General features: G+C 33.9%; 1 protein-coding gene across 2 annotated transcripts in view; it reads left to right on the top strand.

Moving 5' to 3' along the window:
• Positions 1 to 23,632, top strand: part of TAF1B (TATA-box binding protein associated factor, RNA polymerase I subunit B) — a 108,859-nt gene that overhangs the window by 15,933 nt on the left and 69,294 nt on the right. Inside the window, exons 6-7 of one of the 2 annotated variants that reach the window (XM_051976105.1) lie at positions 3,362 to 3,512; positions 20,228 to 20,384. In XM_051976105.1, coding sequence (XP_051832065.1) covers positions 3,362 to 3,512; positions 20,228 to 20,384 — 308 coding nt within the window. Of the gene's footprint in view, positions 1 to 3,361; positions 3,513 to 17,059; positions 17,557 to 20,227; positions 20,385 to 23,632 lie in introns of those variants that run through there. The other variant, XM_051976106.1, reaches the window with a different exon arrangement.

Below are 23,632 nucleotides of genomic sequence, written 5' to 3' on the forward strand. Positions count from 1 at the left end.
TATATATATATATATATATGATATGTATATATCATAATTTGTTCATCCAGTTGATGGTTGAACTTTGTTACTGTTTTCCAGTTCTTTGCCATTATAAAAAAGAGCTGCTATTAAATATTTTTGCACGTACAGGATCTTTTCCTGTTTCTTTGATCTTTCTGGTATATAAGCCTACTACTGGAATCACTTAATTAAGTCAGTAACTTGTTGATTTAAAAACAAATTCCAACTTGCTTTCCAGAATGCTTGAGCCAGTTCTGGTCTCCAACAATAGTACATAAATGTGCCTGTTTTCCTGAAATCCCTCTAACATTTGCTTTGCTAGTCTGATGCGTATGAGGTAGAAGTTCAGATGTAAATTTCTCTAATAGTGATTTCAGCATTTTTTTCACATACTTATAGATTGTTTGGATTTTTTTCCTTAAGAATTGTCTTATCATATCTTTTGATTGTTTATCATTGAGGGGAGGACTCTTAATTTTAATACCTTGAATCAGTTTCATATATGTATATTTATATTGGAAATGAGACATTTGTCAGATAATCTTGCTGCAAAGATTTTTCCCCAGTTAACTGTTTTCCTTTTTTTAATCATAACTTAATTGTATTTGTTTGTGCAAAATTAATTTGATGTAATCAAATTATTAATTTATTGTCTTTGATCTGCTCTGTCATTTTTTTTTGGTGAACTTTTTTCCTATCCATAGATTTGAAAGGTAATTTTTTTACTTGATTAATTTGTTTATATCTGACTTTGTATGTATCTCTCTATTTAGAGCCTGTTTTGTTATACAGTGCCATTTGTCTAGTTTCTGCCAGACTATTTTCTAGTTTTCTCAGTAGTTCTTGCTGATGTTTCTTTATCCCAGTAGCTGAGTCCTTTCAATTTATTAAATGCTAAGCCACTTTACTTCTGTCTTATTATGTACTTGGTCTATTTTGTTCAAAATTTAATGAGGAATACATCCAAGATAAGAAAGGAGATGATTGATTGGGAACCAATCTTTGTATCAAGTATCTATGATAAAAGTTTGACATCTAAAATAAATAGACAACTAATAGAAACAAAAGTCATTCCCTTGGACAAGGGGTCAAAGGATAGCACAAACAGCTGCCAAAAAGGTGTGCATATACCAACACATAAAAGAATACACTAAATCCTAATAAGAGGAATGCCAATCAAAACAACCCTTTGGTTTTACCTCATACTCAGCAAATTTGCTAAGATCGCAAACACTAAGAACAATTGATGTTGGTCTTACCTTCTCTCAACTCCTTTCAGTCTTCTGCCAAGGGAAATCCATCTCAGGGACTTTTTGTGTCTGGAAAGCTTATTTCTCTCTTCCTCCCACCTTTCTCTTCCTCTCTCCTCTCTCTCTCTCTGTTTCCCCATCTCTATCTATTTTTCTTCTCTGTCTCCCTTCTTCTCTCTTCTTCCTCTTCCACTATTGGAATTAAAAAAAAAAACCCAACCAACTCAATCATTGTCTTCAAATAGCTTACATACATATAATAATAATAATAATAATAATACATATATAAATGCTTAGAGAGGGAATTGAGAGGTATTGGAGATTATCTTGTGAAAATAACCAAGTCTGATGAAATTAATATTTTGAATTAAGGTTTCAGTATCTCTGTCCAGGGCATTATCATCTATAAAATAGCCTACTTGGAAACTATACTTTAGCCAAAGGTAAATTCCTAGATCCTAAGAATGTTCATTTTATGAGTTAAATGATTATACAATCAGTGACTACAATTGCAGATAGGATTGGTCTCCTTTTATCTCTCTAATATAGTAAAGCAATGAATGATAATATAGTTTGTCCTACTTAACACTAGGATAATTGTTTGCTGAAAGAAGATTTTTAAAGACAAAAGTGGAAAAGTACTTTTCAGATTTTTTGTGCTTATCCTATAAGACGAAACCACTGAGAAGATCATTGCATATTCTTGCTGTTATTGTGTACTCCTGGTTCTGCTTATTTCGCTCAGCATCTGTTTATGTAAATCTTTCCAGGCCTTTCTAAAATCAGCTTATTCATAATCTTTTAAAGAACAATAATATTTCATTATCTTCATGTATCATAACTTACTTAGCCATTCCCCAATTGATGGGCATTTACTCATTTTCCAATTCTTTATTACCACAAAAAGAGCTGTTTCAAACATTTTTACACATGTGGGTTCTTTTCCCTCCCAGATCATGTGTATATCTAGGTAAAGCCTTTAAAAAAGGATTCTCAATTATGGTACATTAGTCATATGAGGAAGGGTGCTGGTTTTATTGGTTTGGGGGAAAAAAAGTTGCTATAGGTCCAAGGATTCAGATCAGCATAGTTTTAAATATTTTTATGTAGGACTATAAATTTATGTTTATTTATTTAAAACAAATAAGAAATATATCTACTATTTATACTTAAATATATGTACATTTTTGTATACACACACATATAGTCTATTTTGTGCACCTGAATATTTTTGACAGTCATGATCCATGTTTTCATAAACATTAACTCTGACCATGTCTCATATCTGCTGAATAAATTCTAGTGGCCTACGGGATCAAATATAAATTCTATTTGACATTTAAAATCCTTAACTTATAGTTATTGTGGTAAATATAGTAGCATCAATTATTATAGTAGGAATTATAGTAGCATCAATCTCCTACAAAAGTAGATCATGTGAAATAATATTTGTAAAGTGCCATAGATTAATTTCTGGCACATAATAGGTACTTTAAAATTCTTCTTCCCCTTTTTTCATCCTGGCTTTCTTAAAGAATCAGTCAAGTTTTACCTTCTGTAAGAAGTTTTTTCTGGTGTCTAACTTTGAGGATCTTTTCTTCTGAACTTACCTTCCATCTATTTTTTACATATGTATATATCTTGTAATTATATAGATGCATACATTGTTTTCCTCATTGGGATGTAAGCTCCTTAAAAGTCAGGATTATTTTTTAATTTTTCTTTGTATTCCCAGTTTAATACAGTGTCTGGCATATAGGCACTTATTGTCAATACTTTCATTGAGTTGAAAATCACTTGAGCACCCCTAACTCGCTAAATGGCATTCATATTATATGGAGTTAAAATGCATGTTCATAATTATCTACACACAGTAGCAGTCTGTATTTGCTATCTAAATGACTATTAATGAATAGTCATGTCATCTGTCCTCAAGCAGTTGATGTTCTTCATTATCTTTAGTCTTAAAAAATTATATGGTGGTTGGGTTGCCAAATGATTGTTTTGTACTTTTTTCCAAAAGATATAAATCATTTTAACTTTGTAGAAGTTATGTTCTTCACTATTTTCCAAGCAGTAATTTTTTTTTCTTTTAATTTTGAAAATAGGCATCTGACAGCTATTTGAGTCTTTCAGGCTTGGATAGTGAACCTGAGCTGCTTAGTATCCATAGCTACCCTTTCTCAGAAAGTGAAGTAGAATCTCATTCTGAAGTCAGTGAGAGACTGATTCTTCCCAACATCAAATTTGCACACTCTGGTAAGTGGGAATTCAAATTATATAGAATTGTAGAATTTTAAAATTGAAGGGGATCAATGATTTCATCATTTTTAACTCTTCAATTTTGTATATCAGGTATCTGAAGTCTTAAGTAGGTTTCTTGCCCGAAGTCTCATTGGCAAAACTTAGATTCCTAATTCTCAATCCAGTGTTCATCTTATTATTGTACCACAGTTTTGTAAATCCTACATTATTTGTTTTAAAATGGTACACATTGGCAGAGGATATGCTATATATGACTTGGGAATGAGGAAGAACTAAATTTTAATTCTAACTAGTCTTAATTCTCTTTGTGATTATACCATATCAAAACAGGTATAGGATCTTAGGAGCTATGCTAAAGAGGCAAGACAGTTTTCATGTCATCAGAACCATAATAGCTGGATAGCCCAGTGGAGAGAGCATAGAACTAGGAGTCAAATCCACTCTTCCATTCAAGTACTTAATATCAACTGTAAAATGGGACTAATAATAGCACCTATCTTCCAGGATATTGTGAAGATTAAATAAGATGATATTTGTAAAGTGTTAGCATAGTGCCTACCACATTTTAGGCACTTAAAGGTTTTTTCCTCTTTTTTCCATAGGAGATCAGCTGAGGCCAAGAAATAGATCTATTTAAACTAAATTACTTTGCTGAGTAATTCACTTCAACAAATATTTCTTAAGCACCTACCTTGGGATATCAAGCTGTTCTTGTGCTCAATTTTGCAAAGGATATAGCAGTAAATACAATTGAATTTTAAGAGAGAATACACTAAGAATAGTGTAAGACTTTAAATAGGAGCTGAAAAATAAGTGGACTCTTGCAAAAAACTAGTGATATTTTTGAAGAAGTGAAGCATTTCAGTTCTCTGTATTATTCCCAGACGGATAAGCATTCTAAGAAAGGAGTCAGCCCCATTGTGGATACTTATTGAGATTAAATATGTGGAATGTCAAGTTTGAGAAAGGTGATTGTACAATGTGGCATGATTATTGTAATAGCCTAATTAAAAGTTCTTTCTGCCTCAGGTCCCTCCACTCTGTAGTCTGTATTCTATATAGGTGCCGAAGTGATTTTTCCTAAAGTCCAGGGATGACCCTTGTAGCTCTCCTCATTAGCCAACTCCAGTTATTATAAGGAGTAAACTCCATGTAACCTCTAGAAACAAATACAAACTTCTCATTTGATATTTAAAGTTCTTCATGGTTTAAATTCGGCCTACCTTTTCATATTTAAGATGAAGTATTCACTTTGATGCACTGAATATTCCGACTATACTAACTTCACTGCTGTTCTTCCTTATACATGTCTCTGATTTTGTGAGAATTGGCCCCATGCCTGGACTCCTTTCTGATCTTCATGTTTGAAAATATCTAGTTGTTTTTTTTTTTTTTCCCTTGAGGCAATTAGGGTTAAGTGTCTTACCCAGGGTCACACAGCTAGAAAGTGTTAAGTGTCTGAGAACAGATTTGAACTCAGGTTCTCCTGATTTCAGGGCTGGTGCTCTATCCACTGAGCTACCTAGATGCCCCCTAGTTTGCTTTTCAAAAGTCTTTCCTAATCCTTCCAGGTATACGTGCCTTCCCCCTTAGATTTTGTTATTTAGCTGTTCAGTTGTGTCTGGCTTTACATGACCTCGTGGATTTTGTCCATAAAGTTTTCTTGGCAAAGATACAGGAATGTTTTGCCATTTCCTGCTCCATTGTGTCCCCATTTTAGAGATGAGGAGCTGAGGCATATAAGGGTTAAGTGACTAGCCTAGGATCACAGAGCTAATAAGTGTCTGAGAATAAATTTGAACTTGAATCTTTTTGAGTGCAGGCCCTGTGCTCTATCCATGGCACCACCTTATATTAATTGTGAGTATATGTTTTTATTTATATCTTTGACTTCAGTGATAAAATGTAGGTTGGCACTTTATTTATTTATTTAGATTCTGGCCACTGATTTCATTGATAATGAGGATTATTGGTGAGGAAATTCCTTCTACTAATGTTGATTGGCAGTTGTACTGTAATTTACATTAAGAGCTGCCTTTGGTGCCAAGAAGTTAAATGAGTTACCCAAGATCACACAGCTTCTATGTCAGAGGTAGGACTGGAATTCAGGCCTTCATAGCAAAAATGGCTATCTCTACCTGACATATAATAGATGCTAAGTAAATGCTTATTGATTTATTGATTTTCCTAGAACAGAGTCTGTGAAAAGGATTAATATAAAGTAAGCATCAAAAAAAGTTGGAAGATAGATTGTAGAACAATTGAGTTCTAGATTGAGTGGTTTATCTTTATTTATTTTTATTTTATTTTATTAAAGTTTTTTATTTACAAAAATATGCATGGGTAATTTTTTCAATTGGCCCTTGCAAAACTTTGTTCCAAATTTTTCCATCCTTCTCCCCACTCCCTCCCCTAGATGGCAGGTAGTCCAATACATGTTAAATATGTTAAACTATATATTACATTCATTATATGTATACATATTTATACAGTTATCTTGCTGCACAAGAAAAATTGGATTCAGAAAGGAAAAAACTTGAGAAGGAAAACAAAATGCAAGTAAACATCAACAAAAAACGTGAAAGTGCTATGTTGGGGTCCACACTCTGTTCCCATGATTCTCTCTCTGGGTGTAGATGGCTTTCTTCATCTTGAACAATTGGAACTGGTTTGAATCATCTCATTGTTGGAGAGAGGAGTGGTTTATCTTTTATTCTAGAAGCAATAAGAAGTTGCTGCAGGTTTTTGAGAGTGGTATTTTATAGTCTTTTTTCTTTGTAATATTATTCGACAATTGTATATTGGTGAAATTGGAGAAAAAAGTCAGAAGCAGTGATGTTATGTAAGGCTAGAGCTCTAGAGTTGATGAGGTTCAAAAATAAAGTAAGGGCTATGTGAATGGAAAGAAGGGAAAGATTAATCAAGCAACAAATGATGATAAATTGCCTACTATATGCCAATTACTTATTAGGTCTTGGTAATACAAATACAAAGAATAAAATCATTCCTGTTTTGAAAGAGCTTCTCTTCAAGCATGGGAGACAAGAAATACATGTCTCAGTATGTATAGGAGACATTTAAAGAAAATAAATGCAAAATAGTTAAATACAGTGTAGTTAAAAAAGGAGAGGGAAAGATTATTGTTAGATGAATCAAGAAAAGCTTCATGTTAGATGATGGTGCTTGAGGATGGTGCTTCCTTCTTGAAGGAAGAAAGGGATTTTGTTAAATGGACATAAGAAGGGAGAATGACCAATAGAAAAGTACAGAGATGGAAGATAAAGTGTGATACATGAGAAATAGAGATGAGGCCACAGAATAGGCACTGAAAGAGGAGGAATGTCCAATGAGACTAGAAAGCTGGATTGGGGAACAGGTTGTGACAAGCTTAAAAAATAAATAAAAGAGTTCAAGGTGTCTCAAAAGTTTCCATGTACTTTTAAACTTAAATAACTTCAAAAGTATAAATGCTACAATCTTACAAAAATCAATGTTTGATAAGTTAATTATTTAAATTTTAAGATATTAATGTTTCTTATTAAAATTTAATATGACCATCTTATGCTATCTGAATTACCCTAAAGTCAGTTTTCGAACTTTGTAAAAACTTTTATCCGATTCTTATCAATGACTGATAGGATTGCATTTGTAATACTATATTTAAGATCTTAACTTTAGGAGGAACTGAAAAAATATTAAATTTATAATTTGAAATTCATAAAACTAAATAGGTATTTTTTAAAACTTGAAGTTTTAATTTTATTTGAAATAATTAAAGCTTAGAAGAACACTAAGCCTTTTGAGACCCCTTGTATTTTATTCTAAAGCCAATATGAAAGCAGAAGAATTTTCTAAGTATGGCAATGATGTGATTAGAATAGTGTTTAAGGAAAATCACTTTGACTGCAGTATGTAGAATAGACTGGAGTGAGAAGAAGATTAAATTAGGGAAAGCAAATAAGATGCTGTTTCAATGGTCCAAAGACAAGTGAAAAAGACCTGATGTAAGATGGTGGCTTTGTGAATAGAGAGAAGAGGATGTGTTTACAAATTTTGTGAGGATAGAAAGGACAAGATCTGCTAACATAGTGCTTAGGTGGAGTATATTAAGAAGGAGAAATTTAACACTATCATGAGATTGATAACCTGGAATACTGGGAAAAAAATGGGCAGTACCAAAAGAAATGGGAAATTGAGAAGAATAGTACTTTTAGAAAAATATGACAGATGTGGAGGTAGAAGAGATTTAGCAAATTGAGTATGTGGGGAATAAGATAGTGAGAAGCTTCAAGGATGACTGAGCTTATAGGCCTGGAGTTCTAGAAGAATAATGTCACTCTTGTAAAAATAGGGAAGTTGTAGGAAGATTTCAGTGGGAAAAAATTAATTCAATTTTTGATATTTTAGATATAAAATGCTAATGGGATATTTGGGAGAAATTCTCTAGCATTCAGGAAAAGTGGTTAGGAATCAACTGTATAAATGTGATAATTGACCTCATGGGAGATTATGAGATTGCTAAGAATATTAGAGAGAGAAGAGAAAAAAACCTAGAAAAGTGTCTTGGGAAAAATCTACCATTGATGAATACTATATGAATAATGAACTAATAAAAACTAAGAAGTGGTGAGAAAGATGGGAAAATCCACAGAGATAAAGGTCAGAGAAAGCTAATGGAGGAGATGATATCCAGGAGAATGATGTGGTTAACTGTGTCAGAAGCTTTCAGGTGTCAGGTAAGATGAAAAATAAACCAAGACTAATAGACTTATCACTTAAAATACCATTTATAACCTTGAAGAGAACAGTTTCATTGAGTGGAGACATAGGTAATCAATCATTGTAAGATTAAAGAGGACTTAGAAGAAGAAAAGGAAATCCAATAACCAAGGTAGGAATCTAATGCAAAGGAGAAATGATAGTGCAAAGGAAAACCTTCGGTTCTAAATCAGTAGAGCTTGTTAGCTTGCTGAAAGTGGCTGACTTCAATAGCAATTTACAGGAATCTAATCAAAGGTAAGCCCACAGGTGTGTTACTCAACCCCAAACTCAGGTCTAAATTTGGAGCACTCAGGCCAGAGTAGAATGGAGAAGAGCAGGGATCACACTTTGCCCTAGATTTCACCACTTTGGGAATACTTGAAAACTTGCAGGTTCCCCACTTGAGTTTTTCCTGAGATCCTAAAATGACACAATACTTAATTCCCCCAAAGAAGGTGACACAAACTCAATCAAGACATTCCCTCTAAAAGTATACAGAATCCAGCTTTAACATAAAGTCCAAATTCAGGAAATAGGCTAAAAAAATGATTAAACAAACAAGTCCCATCATATGTTATGATAAAAGAGGCATTCAAGACACAAACCCTGAAGAAGAAAATGATACCAAAAGATCTATAAGCAAAGCCCCAAAGGAAAACACAGTTTAGGCTTAAGTTCACAAAGAATTCCTGGGAACAGTTGAAGCAAGAGATTTTAAAAAAGGGAGTTAAAAATGTTTTATTTTATAATTGAAATGAAATTGTTAAAGGAAAAATTGAAAAAGAAATGAGAGTTACGGAAGAAATAGAAATAGATTTAATAGCTAGACATATAAAGTACAAAATCTTTTCTGAACAACAATTAAAAACTAGAATGGAATAGCTATCAGTTAATGAGTCCATGAGACAACTTGAAATATTAAAAACAAAGTCAAAAGATTGAAAAAAATAGAACATGTAACATAATAAAAACAATTGACTTGGCAAATGAAATGAGTAGAGAAAATTTTAGAATTATTGAAAAGCTTGAAAGCCATTACCAAAAAAATTAGCCTATTTCAAGATATCATAAAAGAAAACTACTACATCTCTTTGAACCAGAGATGAAAGTAGAAATAGTATGCTAATCATCTTCTGAAAAAAACTCTAAAATGAACACTCCCAGGGACGTCATAATCAAAATCATCCATAACTTTTAGGTGAAAGAAAAAATACTACAGGCAGCCAAAGAGAACAAATTTAAGGACTATGGAGCCACAGTCAAGATCACACAAGATTTAGCAGCATCATTTTTTTTATTGAAGCTTTTTATTTTTAAAACATATGCAAGGATAATTTTTCACCATTGACTCTTGCAAAACCTTGTGTTCCAATTCCTTCCCCCTTCCTCCCATTCCCTCACCTAAATGGCAGGTAATCTAGTATATGTTAAACCTGGTAAAAATATATGTAAATCCAAAAGGAAAAAAATGAGAAAAAAATAAAATTCAAGCAAACAACAAAAGAAAACATGGACACTGATAAAGAATTAAACAAAACCAAACTATATTATAAAATGGTGAAATAATACATATGTCTCCTATGATGAGGGATGATAGAGTCTAATAAGACGTGGAGAGACCTCTACTTTAAAAAGGTTAATTTGACAGCTAAGTGGATGCTAGACTTCAATGAGGAAATACTGAGACAGAGAAACCAACCAGCAGACTATTGCAGTAGTTTAGGGTGTGAGATGATGGTTTACATCAGAATGTAGACTTCCAGCTTCATTTCCTGAGTCCAGGCTTTGTGCCAGCACCAGATTCTGCCCCTGATTCTCATGGTTAGGATGTTTGGCTCTACTTGGTTTCATTCTGAGTCTCTTGGGTTTTTGTATTAACTTCTATCTCCTTGGATTTAGCTCTCTGGATCTTTCAAGGTCAGAGACAATGCTTGACCTTTAGGGTTCTCTGTGTTTCAGCATAGAGTGTTAGGGACTTCTGATCTTTAGCCCTGGGTTTCCCCACTCCTGCACCTTTGTATTTAGAGCCTTGAAAGTTGTTGCTATGGGGCAGCTAGGTGGCGTAGTGGTTACAGCACCAGCTCTGAAGTTGGGAGGACCTGAGTTCAAATTTGGCTTCAGGCACTTAACACTTCTTAACTGTGTGACCCCGGACAAGTCACTTAACCCCAATTGCCTCAGCAAAAAAAAAAAAAAAAGAAAAAAAAAAGAAAGTTGTTGCCACTGCTCTTTGCTATTCCTTAAGTCCCTATCTTGAGGCTTTCTCTCCACACTGGGACTTCTACATGGGATCCTTCCATACTTGCTGCTTCCAGACACAGCATTTTGCAAAAATAACATGTTTTCCAAACTTTCTTTATGATGACATTTACTTTGCTGGAAGTCCCCTATTTACTTCCCCGGAAGTCCATGGACTTCTGGCTTACTTATCATGCAATTCTGGTTGGAAGAAATGAAACTAGATGGTTTCATTGGATTTTCTGAACATCATTCTTGAACACCATTCCTGGTGCAAACTTCAGGGTTTTGCATGTCAGCCAGCTAATAAGTTAGTCTGTAAGCATCTGTGATAACAACTGTAGAAAGTCAAAATAAGGTCCCTGTCCTTGGGAGCTCATGATCTAAAGGGGGAGATAGTTTATATACAGCTTTGTACAAGCAGGCTATGTTACAGGACAAATAGTAAATTGTCAACAGAAGAAAAGTACTAGAATTAAGAGAATTTAACAAATTTTTCCTGAGTTGGGATTTTAGCCAGGAAGGAAACCAGAAGGCAAAGATGAAAAGGGAGAGCATTCCAGACTTGAGAGACAATCTGAGAAAATTCCTGGAGCTGAGAGGAATGCCTTGTTTGAAGAGTATCTAGGCAGACTGACCATTTAGTAGGCTATTGCAGTAATCCAGGCTTGAAAGCCTTCACATTGTTTTGACAATATTAAAGGAGACCTATTAAGAGATATTGCAGAGATGAAATCAGCAGATCTTGGCAAAAGATTGAATTTGGATAGATGAGAGAGAATGAGGAGTCAAGTCACAACCCTGAGGGTTAGGAGAATATTTGTGCCCTTGACAGCAATCAGGAAGTTTGGAAGGGACAAAAGTTTAGAAGGAAGGATAATGAGTTCAGTTTTGTGAGTTTTAAAATGTGCATGATTTAAGATTTCTTAAAAGGCAGCTGGAAATGCCAGACTAGAGGTCTGTGGAAAGATTAGGGCTGAATTGGTAAATCTGAGAATTATCCGCATGATAATTGAATTCAAGGGAGTTGTTAAAAACAAGTGAAGTAATATAGAAGAGAAAAGGGCCAAGGATAGAATCTTTTGGGACCTAAATGGTTAGTGAGCATAATTTGGATAAAAATCAGTAAAGGAGACTAAGAAGGGAATTCATGTAGGAAGATAGCAGGGGAACCAGAAAAGTAGTGCCCCAAAATCTAGAGAGAAGAAAACATCCATCCAGGAGAAGAGGCTGATCAAGTGTCAGAAGTTGCAGAGAGGTCAAGAAGGATAAAAATTGAGAAAAAGTCACCAGATTTGGCAATAAGACACTGGTAATTTTGGAGAGAGAGCAGTTTTTGTTGACTGACGAGATTGGAAGCTAAATTACAAAAAGTTAAGAAAGTGAAAGGAATTTTGTTAGTTGTAACTATTGTTAGTTACAAAAGGCAGACGAAAGATGGAATAATATTTAATGGGGATGGAAAGCTTACATGAGAATTTTAAAAAATTATATAGCGTTAGCATGGTACTCATCCTTAATTGGTTCCAAAAGGCACAGTAAGTAGCAAAAGCTTGTTTCATTTAAGGTCCATTTCCTACTTTATAGTAGTATTTTCAGTTTTGCTGAGTTATTCTTGGTTATAAGCCAGTATTCTCTGCCTTCTGGAATATCATATTCCAAGTTCTCCACTCTTTTATATTGTTTACTGCTATACCATGTGTGATCCTGACTGGCTTTTCAATATTTGAATTCTTTCTTTCTGGATGCCTGCAGCATTTTTTCTTTGACTTGTGAGTTCTGGATTTTGTCTCTGTGACATTGCTGGTAATTTTTGTTTTGAGGTTTCTTTCAAAAGGAGATTGATTGATTCTGTTTCCATTTTGCCCTCTGTTTCTAAGAAACCTAGACTATTTTGTTTTAAGATTTCTTGAAATATAAATTCTAGGCTCCTTGTTTGGTCATAGAAGGCAGATAGTCCAATGATTGTTATATTTTTTCCTTCTTTAATCTCTTTTCCAGGTCATTTGTTTTAACGAAGAGGTACCTTATACTTCCTTCTTCCTTTTTTTTTTTTCAATCTTTTGATTTTTAAAAAATATTGTCTTGCTTAATCATTGACTTCTGTTTGATCACTTTTAATTTTCAGTTTGTTGTGTGGACAGGGTATTGAATCTCTTATATGAAGCTCTTAACAATTCTTTCTTCCACAGCTCTTTTTTCTTTTTCTTTTTCCCCCCTCAAGTGCTGGTACTTCATTTATTAAAAAAAAAAAAAAAAAAAAAAATTAACTACTTAAAAAAATCCAGCAAATATCAAACAACTTTTTATTTCTTTCATTCTAGGAATCCTAGTTGAATTTTTACCCAAGCTTTGTTTTGCTTGAGGTTTTGCTTGGACATGTTTTGGAGTCATTTTCTTGGGTTTTTATCTGGATACTTCAGACACTATAATAGCTCATTGTGGTGGGGTTTCTTTTTTTGTCATTTCTTCCTGTCTTCTTGACTTTAGACTTGATATTGGAATTGAACTCTGCCACATTAATGGAGGGAAGATTTGAACTGGTCTCATCACTGCTTTCTTGGACTATTTATTGAGTGTTATGTTATTCTAGGATTTGAGGGACAAATTGGGGCCCTGCAAGTTTTCATTGCTCCCAAAGAGGTCTGATCCAGAGTAAAGTTTGATAATTGTCATCCTGGTATGAGTTCTGCAAATTCCTGAGAAGACTTTTGGTCAGAATAACAATAAAATCCTGCTGGACTCAGTCCTTATCAGTAATTCTGATAGAAAGCAACAGAACTATAGGCTTTCCTTTGGTCTGTGATTCTTGTCCTTGTTTTTCCCTTGCAGTCTGGGCTAGATGCTGTGTCTGAGATACCCCTGTGTTCCTGGGATCTGAGCCAAACTGCTGCTGCTTGCTTCAGAATTTCTTTCTTTCTTAGTCCATTGCCTAAGACCTCTCACCCTTGAAGTTACTATCCCTGTGATACTTCATGTGCTCACTCTGTGACATAGAACTAGGTAGTTGGCTGCAAGGCTTCCAGTTGGCACCTTTCCCCATCACAGTGCCTGACCATGAGGTTAGAAGTGCTCCAATATGGCTCTGGGACCTCCTCTTGCATTGATGCACTGTTTTTTGCTGGGTGCTGGAGTGTTCCATGTATAGTAAGTTCCTTCTTCAACCTAGTCCCCCATATCAACAGGGCTCTTTCTATTTTCCTAAGAAAATTTGGGCTAGATAAAGGACTTGTGACTTTTTCTGAGTTTTTCTTTCAGGATTCAATCTAGTTCATTTTGTAGATCTGCTTTGCTTTCTGCTGTTTTATCACTTTGGCTCCAATTCCTAAAGGAGATTTATTTTTTAATATGGGAAGATATAGTAGTGTTTGTAGGCAACAGCAAAACAGCTAGCAGATGGGAAGGAATTGAAAATACAAAAGAGAATGAGGATGATAGAGGAACAATCTCCTGGAAGACTTGGGATGGAATAGGATCACTTGTGCAGATAAAAGGGCTTGCCCTGGGAAGAAGACTATCTCCTTATGTTAAGATAGCAGTGAAAGAAGAAAGAGGAAGAATGTATCAGAGTGATTTGAGATAAGGAGAGAGAGATTTTTGTAAATAACTTTAATTTTTTTCAGTAAAATATTCTCAGCTGAAAGGGTTGGGGAAAGAGAATTTCAAGGAGGGATGAGAAGTCTAGAACAATTGCTGTTCTAATCTTAAAATGATATGTTAATTAGGAAAGTATAGAAGGATTTCCTAGTGACAGTGAAAGTAACATAAATTTATAGTAGACCCAATCAAAATGGTTGTGTGATTTTTTTTTCTTCATTTTCATTAAGAGCATGTGTGTAGGAGTGAAGGTGTGGTGGGAATGATCCAAGATTGAAGATTGGCAGGGTGTAATCAGTAATATGATAAAGGAAGAAAGAACTCAAAAGAAGAGGGCAGTGTGGAGTGAACTAGTTTACTGAAGGTTCAAGATTGGGGAAGGGAAGGGGGTGTGGCTATTGCTTGGGTGATTATCTGGGGAGACAACTGAGGAGTGGGGAAATTGGAAGTTACATTATGTACAATGAGCAGGGTTACAGCATAAGAAGGCAAAGGGAGTGGTAGAAAGTAAATAGATCATGATAAAGGTATTTCAGAGTTGATGAACATGGAGGTAGTAAATTTGAAGATGATTGATAGCTCAAGAGTATGACCATCTTTGTGTATGTGGGTAAAATGGTAAGATGGGGTGAAAGTGGGGTCATGGGAAATGAGTAGGTTGTGGGATTGAGGAGTTAGGGTGTTTTGAGAAAGTTCCAGTGTGTATATTAGAAGTTTCCTAATATCAGAACTGGATTTTTAAAAGATTATATATGAGCCAGGTTCTCATTATAGAAGGAAGAGGGAAATACTGGAGATCTGTAGACAAAAGCTACCAAGATTTCAGTTGAGTTGTAGAGGTGGATTTTATGGACCTCAGAAGAGGAGAGTATACTAAATGGTGGTAGTAAGAGGAAAGCCTGGAAATGGCATTGGGGATAAGAAATATTCTAATTCCTCTACCTCAGCCATTGAGATGAGTGGAATGAGGGAAAATGTGGCCAGGAAGATAATCTCATGAGGAGGGAGCCAGGTCTAGGTCAGAACCGGAAGATGGAAAAAGTAGAAAAGGAAAAATTTTAAGATGAGAGTGTGTTTATTGTCTGTGGAGGAGGCATTCCAAAGTGCACAGTAGAAAGAATGAATGGTATTTGGTTGGGACTTCGTACTGGAAGTTAGGTTGTAGGAAATGAGGAATAAAAACTGGATATAGAGATACAGGAGTTCAGAATATTGTGGAAAGTATGACCAAGTCAGAGTTTGGCAATCATTAAAAATTAAGAGATATTTTCAAAGTATTGTGACCTAAGGGTAGAGTTCTTATAAAACTTTGGGCAGTTCAGAAGTGGATAAGAACTTGGAGCAGAAGTGATACTATTCTTCCCCAAAGTAGAAGATAAAGCTGAAAAGTTAATGGAGTGGCACCCTCTCTCTACCTACAAGATTCTGAAGAACAAGCAAGTGTGAAAGTATGACAGTAAGGCAGCCACATCACTTCATATTCTGACAGAAGCCTGGAGATCAGACAGGAGATGTGTGGGGCAAGATGGAGGGCTCTTTGTCCTTTCTCTGTCCCCATTAGGCGGGAGACTGACTTACCGCAAGATGGAAAGCACTTGTCTTTCATCATCTTCCAGAGGATGGAGATTAGATAGGAAATATGTGTGGCAAAATCAAAGGCAGGCAGCATGATTACAAAGTCTGATGCAAACTTCAATATTTTGCTATTTTAGGTCTATAGAAATTAAACAGTCTTCTTCCCATTCAGGCAACAATAGAATTCCTTATGTTCTCTTTTCAGGGCACAATGGTAGTATCCATCAACAAGTATTTTTATTAAGTATCTGCTTAGTACTGGTACTTTGTACCAGGCACTCTTGTGCACTGGAGATAAAAAGAATAAAAAAAAAAATCCCTACTTGCAAGTAAATTATATTCTGAGAAAGAGAAATATATACAAATGTATATACACACATACACATACACATACATATATGTGTGTGTGTGTGTGTGTGTGTGTGTGTGTGTGTGTGTGTGTGTGTGTGTAAGATGTAGAATAGAGCTGTGGGCCTAGAGTCTGAAAGACCTGAATTCAAATCTAGCCTTAGACACTAGCTGTGTAACTCTGAGCAACTCACCTAATCCTATTTACCTCAGTTTCTTCCTCTGTTAAATGAGCTATAGAAAGAAATAGCAAACCACTCAAGTATCTTTGCCAAGAAAAACCCCAAATGGAGTCATAAAGAAATATTCACAACTGAAATGACTGAACAAAATAAAAGCACATGCCCATGTGTCTGAGAGTATATATATAGCATACATAGAACCCGAGTAAACACCAGTATATACAATGAAGTTAAATACAGAGTATTTTAGGAGAGAGAACATTAGTAGTTGGGGGAATCAGGAAACACTTCATGCAGAAGATAGGGCTTGGACCATATTTTAGAGGAATATAGGCATTCTATAAGGAGGAAGCAAAGAGATTTCATTCAAGAGGATGAAAGCTAAGGGAGCTTATTCTGAGAACTAGACTAGGATAGTTTCTACGAATGTGGAGAGGAGAGCCAGATATGAGAAATATTATGGAGGCAGAAGGAACAGGAGAATTTATTAGTCATGTGGGTGAGGGAGAGAGGTGTCAAAAGATGATTGACAGGAATGGTGATGCTTATATTAGGAAAACTAGAAGTTATTAGATAAGATTATTTTGATTAGAAAAATGATTTCCATTGTAGAGTTTGATGTGCTCAGCATTGTGGAAATATCTAGCAGAACTAGAGCTCTGGGGAACTTGGATATCATCCATATAGAGATAATTATTGGACCTATGAGATCTCCCAGAAAGAAGAGAAAGAATCCTGGCCATCATCCATGTGTAAGAGTTGTATAGAGGAAGAAGAGGAACTGTTAGTTGCAGGGATAGAGGACAGGTGTGAAATCCTCTTCTGCAATTCCATTTTTGTGTCTTTCTTCACCCTGAATGGCCTGTAAATATCATTTCCTAAATACCTTTTCATATCTTCTTTAACTCCTTTCTACATAATTATAAAATAACTATTCAAAGATAATCTGGAATTCATACTTGTTTATATTGTGCCCAGCACTGTGGTTCTTAAGTTGTGATTCATTAGTCTCTATTGTCATTTTTGCTAATCTCAGTGAGAATTCTTAATAGGATGCTAATAACTTTTCACCTCCACATTTTGAAACTTTATGCAAGTTTTTAATTCAAAACAAATTTACTAATTTCATTTAGTCAGTACATAAACATTTATTATTTATGCTTGCTAGGTATTAAGCACTGGGGATACCACGAAAGGAAAAAGACGGTTGCCCTCAAGGAAATTAAAATCTAATGGCAGAAGACAATTTATTTTTAGAAAACTGAAAAACTGATGGGAGTGAGGTGCAGGAAGGAGAAAATATCCATCTTGGGGGCGTGATGACAACCTGCATTAGGGTAAGAGGTGATGAAGTTGGCTGTATGAGGCCTCCTCCTTAAATGGAGCTCTCCAGTGCTCACCTTCTGTTCTCTCTAATTAGATGATGATAGGGATCCCAGGGCCTGGAGTGGAAGGGACATTGTGGAGGAATGAATTTCAAAGTTATTTCAATCTTATTGGAAGATAAGTTACTGAAGATGATGGCATTTAGCAGATTTATGTGAACCTGAAAAAAATTGTCTATTTCCTATTTCTGTAAAATGAGGATAACAGCATTTACCTCACAGAAGGATTATGAAGACCCATATAATATATAAATTATTTAATATACTTTAAAGTACTATATAAATCCTAGTTTTTATTATTATATAAATTGTCTTGTGACTTCTATTCACTTCATTCTGTATCAGTTCACACAAATCTTACATTTCTCTGAATCCATCCCTTTCATCATTTCTTAATGGTACAATAATATTCTGTTGCATTCATATACTATAATTTGTTTATCTATTTTTCAAGCAATGCGCACCCTAGGAACTAACAGATCTTAAAAGGAAAAAAAATGATTTCACAACTCCATTCAAATCACTAATATGAAAAATGCAGATTAAAACAGTTCTTTAGTTTCAACTCATACTCATCAAATAGGCAAAAAAAGGAAAAGAAAAACAAGCGGTAAAATGTCAGGGGTAAGACAGAAACATTAATATCCTGTAGTTGAAACTGTGAAATGGTTTAGTGATTCTGGTAGTCAGTTTGAAATTACGAATCACTGAACTCTTCATATCCTTTGACCAACAATCCAAATGATTAGTCAGTCAACCAGAAAGTATGTATTGTGTTCAATTTGGAGACAATATGCTAGGCACAGAATATACAGTGATAAAAATAAAACAGTTCTTGCTCAATTAGAGTTTACATTCTTTCAGGAAAGACATATACATAAGTAGATATAAAATGTTAGGAGTTGTGGTAGAAAAAAAGTAGTTGAGGATATATTATGCAAGGTCAGTGACGGAAAGGTCTTATTTATAACAAAATAGTTATAATATTATTTTTGAAGGAAAAAAAGGAAATAAAATAGGTTCCTGTCAAATAAGAAGAGCTGAACAAATTGTAGAATTGTGATTATAGATGTTGGGTATGTATTACTGCACTTTTAGAATAAATAAGAGGAGTTTAGAGAAGCATGTAATACTTTATAAAGTGACTGAAAATGAGAAAAGAAAAACAAAAAGAATATATGTGACTGGATATAATGATAATACTTTAGAAGGGCTACCGATCAATCCATAGACATTTATTAAGCACCCTCTAGGAATTTAAAGACAAAAGTTAAAAAGTGTTTGCCTTTAAGAAATTTACTTTCTATCAGGAAGTAAATATACATATGTGACTATATACAAAATTCATACAAACTAATGACTAGGAGTTGGATACTTTCTGGAAGGAGGCAACAAAGAGAAAGGAGTGCATTGTAGGAATGGAAGATAATAAGTACAAATGAACAGGGATAGAAAGCTGTGTGATAAATGGTACAAGGCCATTTTGGCCAAACCAATGTGTATAGCAAAGGAAATAATATATAATGAGATAAAAAAGATAGGTTGATACCAAATTGTAAGTTGTCTGAAGCAGGATTTGAACTCCGGTCTTCCTGACCCGAGTCTATCCACTATACTAACTACCTAGTTACTACAATAACATGAAAAAGAAAAACAATTTTGAAAGATTTAATTAAAAACTCAGATCAGTACAGTGACCAACCACAATTTATAAGGATGGGTGAAGAAGCATTTTTCCCATCTCCTAACAGAAGGGTTAATATATCTAAGTGCAGATTAAGACAGATATTTTCAGATATAGCCAATGGAAGAATTTGATTTACTTGGATTCTGCATATTTGTTACAAGAGTTATGTTTTTTGTTTTCTTTTTCCATTTTGGGGAGAGATTTGGAAAGGACTAGTAGTAGATTTACCCCCTCACTTCCCAATAGAATTATTTAATTAAGATTTTTTAAACAAAACCAAAATAATTGAAAGAAGTCCAGAAGGAAGCAACTAATCAGGACAGCTTTGAATATTACATTTTGAATTTATTATATAATAAAAGGGGAAAAGATTTATATAAAATAGAGATTTATAATTTCATTTACAATCCTCTTTTGTTCTACTATAGTTATGTGGAAACATTCATTTTATTGGTATTAAGTTCAGAATAAAAGAGATTTTTTATAAAGGAAAAATGTTTTTCTGTTCATATTTTTTGAACTTATCTATTAGTATGACTCTTAAGACATATATTTGTGTCAAATATACATAGTTTTCTTGGGTATCAGACTTTTATTACAACTTTTTAATTTCATACAATCATAGAATCCTGTTTTAAGATCTTTTCCCCTTTGTTTAGTTAAGAATTCCCTCCCTAGCCATAAATATGGAAAGTAATTCCTGCTGGTCTTTTAAAAAAATTTTTGCTGGGTGATCTTTTTGAATTCCTTACTTATGCATCCTACAGTCATAGTTATTAATTTTTAAATAAATATTGGATTGTTCATTCAGGACTGTTATTTCTAATGATGACTCTTAGATTGCTGTCCTTGGTAAAGAAATGCTACTAATAATGCATTTCTTCTTTTGTTGTGCAGGATAATAACTTGGGTTTTCTGCTTTTTTCCCCTTCAAAGAAACTACTTCTGTATGTTCTGGATCAGTTGATGGAGTCGAGTACTCAAGGCAGAAGGAAAAAGGGATTTTGAAGATGACTATGCCAATGACACTTGCATTCTGCTATCTGTCATTACTTTGGCAGAGGGAAGCAATTACCCTTTCAGATCTCTTGAGGTAAGATGAATATTCAAAGAAGAAAAGAGAAATTGTGGGAACTGCAAGTAATAGCTCTAATTGGGGGAAGGGTTAATTATTGCACATTTTCATTTCACCTGAGAGACTTGGCAATAAATGCCCCAGGATCAGTGAGATAATGAGACTTGAGTTCTAAATCTAAAGTTTAAACTCTTAGAATAGTGAGTAACCTCTACTTAGTTTCTTTGTTTAGTGGAAATAATCATAATTACCTCATAAGCATGTTTGAAAAATTAATTAATGTATTTAAAGTATTTTGAAGATTACAAATGCCACTTATGTAGCTAGGTATTATTATTAAGTATTTTAATTGATAAGAGAAAAAAGATGAATAGATGGTCTTTAGGTCATCTTTGTGATTACTAGTAACTTTTTAAGTTGTCATAAATCATAAGTTAATCATATGTATCTGGGATGAAAGTGAAAATAAGGATAATAAGAAAACCTAATCTTTTACACTTTTCAGAAAGCATTCAGGTTGATGAGAAGTATATATATAGGAGTGCCTCTTTAAGTGTGACACACCAAATATCATGATCTGTTACTACTTTACTCTGGGAAAATCAAAACGCTTTTTTTGAGGATCGAGATTTTAATATTTCAATATAACAGTAACAACAACAATAATTACACTAATGTAGCACTTTAAGACTTTTGATATATTTTATATATGTTATCCTCACAACCCTAGAAAGTAGTTGCGCTATTATTATCATCCCTGTTTTGCAGATGAGAGAATAAATAGATCAAGGAGATTAAGTAATTTCCCATGGTCACATAGCTAGTTCAATAAATGTCTGGACTCAGGTTAGAGCTCAGATCTTCCTTAATCTAAGTCCAGAGTGCTATATCCTGTTTTGGATATTTTTCATTTTTCTATCCTCATGCTAGTCTTGAGCCAGGATGGCAAAGAAAATCAGAGTTAGAATCCTCTCTTTAGAATTATAGTAGATTCTACTTGTTGGAAACATTCTCTGAAAAGGTTAATTTTTTTTAAAAAATGATCCTTACTATCTGATTCAATTAAATGAAAACTGAAATTTGTCATGAAGATCAGAATCATGGATTCTCAAGAGCGGGAATAAAGTTCAGAGATCATCAACATTAACTTATAGATCATCCAGCCTTTACTTGAAGGCCTCAAATGAGATGGAACCAATTACTTCCTTAGGCAGCCCATTTAATATTAGGTTTTACAAATAATAATAATAAAATTTGTACAAAGTTTTTTGTTTTGTCAAACAAAATCTACCTTTCTGAAACGCCTATCCTTTAATCCATTTCCATGTGAAAACCCTCTGAATACCAAGAACTAGTTACCAGTTATCATGTCTGTAATGTGAGCTGTATGCCAATTAAAGTCTTCTCCCTGTAAAATTTCTTAGTGAATTGGATATTACATGCATTTAATTTTTTTTTTTTTTAGTTTCTGGGAACTTAGTAGTTTAATATGAACTTGAAACTTTAATAAGACCTAGTAAACATGTTTAAAATTAAAATTCGAATTCAAATAACTGTAACCATTTATTCATTTATTTTCTCCATTTTTCTCCCCAATAGCTTTGTTCAGATACTAAGTATACCCTTTTTTGTATGTTGTTAAACTCAACATAAATATTATTCTTCTAGTTTTCCTTTTTTTCAGTTTTATCAGACCGTCTCAGGTTTGAGCATAAACATGCCTGAGAGAAGAGAAAAAGTTTCCAGAATGTGGGGTAATGGACCCAGGTCTTCATTATCATTGTAACAGTGATATCACTACCCAATACTTCCTCTACAGCTTACAGTATGGTCCAGTATATTGAGATTCTATACAGGGACACATACAGAAAAGAGACATACAAATAAATATACATAGACATAGCAAAAATTAGTGAGGTAGCCTCAAAAATGTATTGCTCTGCTTCAAAGAAGCTTCATAAGCCTTTCTTATCCAACCTGACAATCACCCTAAAAATTTCATTTCTGTAATCAAAAGATAAGGATCAGTCTGGACACCAGGCACAGAATCCTGAGCAGTTTCAGAGGAAAAGTTTCCTTTACTATGGATGTTTTTGTCTCATTTTGATACCTTTGCATTACTTAATATTTATTTTAATGATTCTTTATTGACTGATAACTTTGTATAGTTATTCTTTTCACATTTTTTTTGTTCTTCCTATTGTATTTTTTCTCAAAGATATCCTTTCCTCCTATTCTTTGAAGTTCTACCTTGATTATATGTTGCAGGCCACTCACACCTAGCATATACCTCTCTCTTGCCCTTTGTCTGAATACATTTTGTTCATGCCATGTTGTGCATGGTATCAGTGTACCAATCATGCATTAATATACTTGTTTTCCTATGACTTTTCCAACAGTTGTCATTTTCTTCTTTTGTCAACTTTACCAATCTGATATGATATGGTATGATGTGAGAAACTGAGTTGTTTTAAATTTTATTTCTCTAATTATTATTGATTTGAAATATTATTGAAAGCTTGTATTCTTTTTGTCTATTCATATCATTTGATCTTTTATCAGTCAAGGAATGGCTTTCATTTTTATATATTTAGATCAGTTCTTTATATAACCTTTATCAAAGAAATTTACTGTAATATTTTTTCCCAAGATGCTTAATTTCCTTTTAACTTTATAGTTGCACTGGTTTTATTTGTGCAAAGCCTTTTTAATGTAATATAATCTTAAATTATCTATGATACTCTTTATGTCTTGTTGGGTTATGAACTCTTTCCTTATCCATAGGTCTAACAAGTACTTTCTTCTTTGCTCCATCTACAATAGAACCTTTTATAGCTATGTCATGAATCATTTGGAATTTACCTTAGTATATGATGTGAGATGTTGATTTACACCTAAGTTCTTTCAGACTACTATTCATATTTACTAGCATTTTTGTTGATGAATCCTTATTCCATTAATTGCAGACTTTGGATTTATTGAACATTATGCTACTATGCTTATTTACTTTTAATATTTTGTGTACTTTATTTATCTGTTCTACTGATCTCTCTGTTTAAACTAGTCCCAAATTATTTGATCTTTTTTTAAAAAAAAATTTATTCATAAAGCTTTTTATTTACAAAACATATGCATGGGTAATTTTTTCAACATTGATCCTTGCAAAATCTTTTGTCCCAATTTCCCCTCCTTCCTTCCACCCCCTTCCCTAGCTGATAGGTAGTCCAATACATGTTAAATATGTCAAAATACATGTTAAATGTATA

Source organism: Antechinus flavipes, chromosome 2, assembly GCF_016432865.1.
Source record: "Antechinus flavipes isolate AdamAnt ecotype Samford, QLD, Australia chromosome 2, AdamAnt_v2, whole genome shotgun sequence".
NCBI classification, from domain to species: Eukaryota; Metazoa; Chordata; class Mammalia; order Dasyuromorphia; family Dasyuridae; genus Antechinus; species Antechinus flavipes.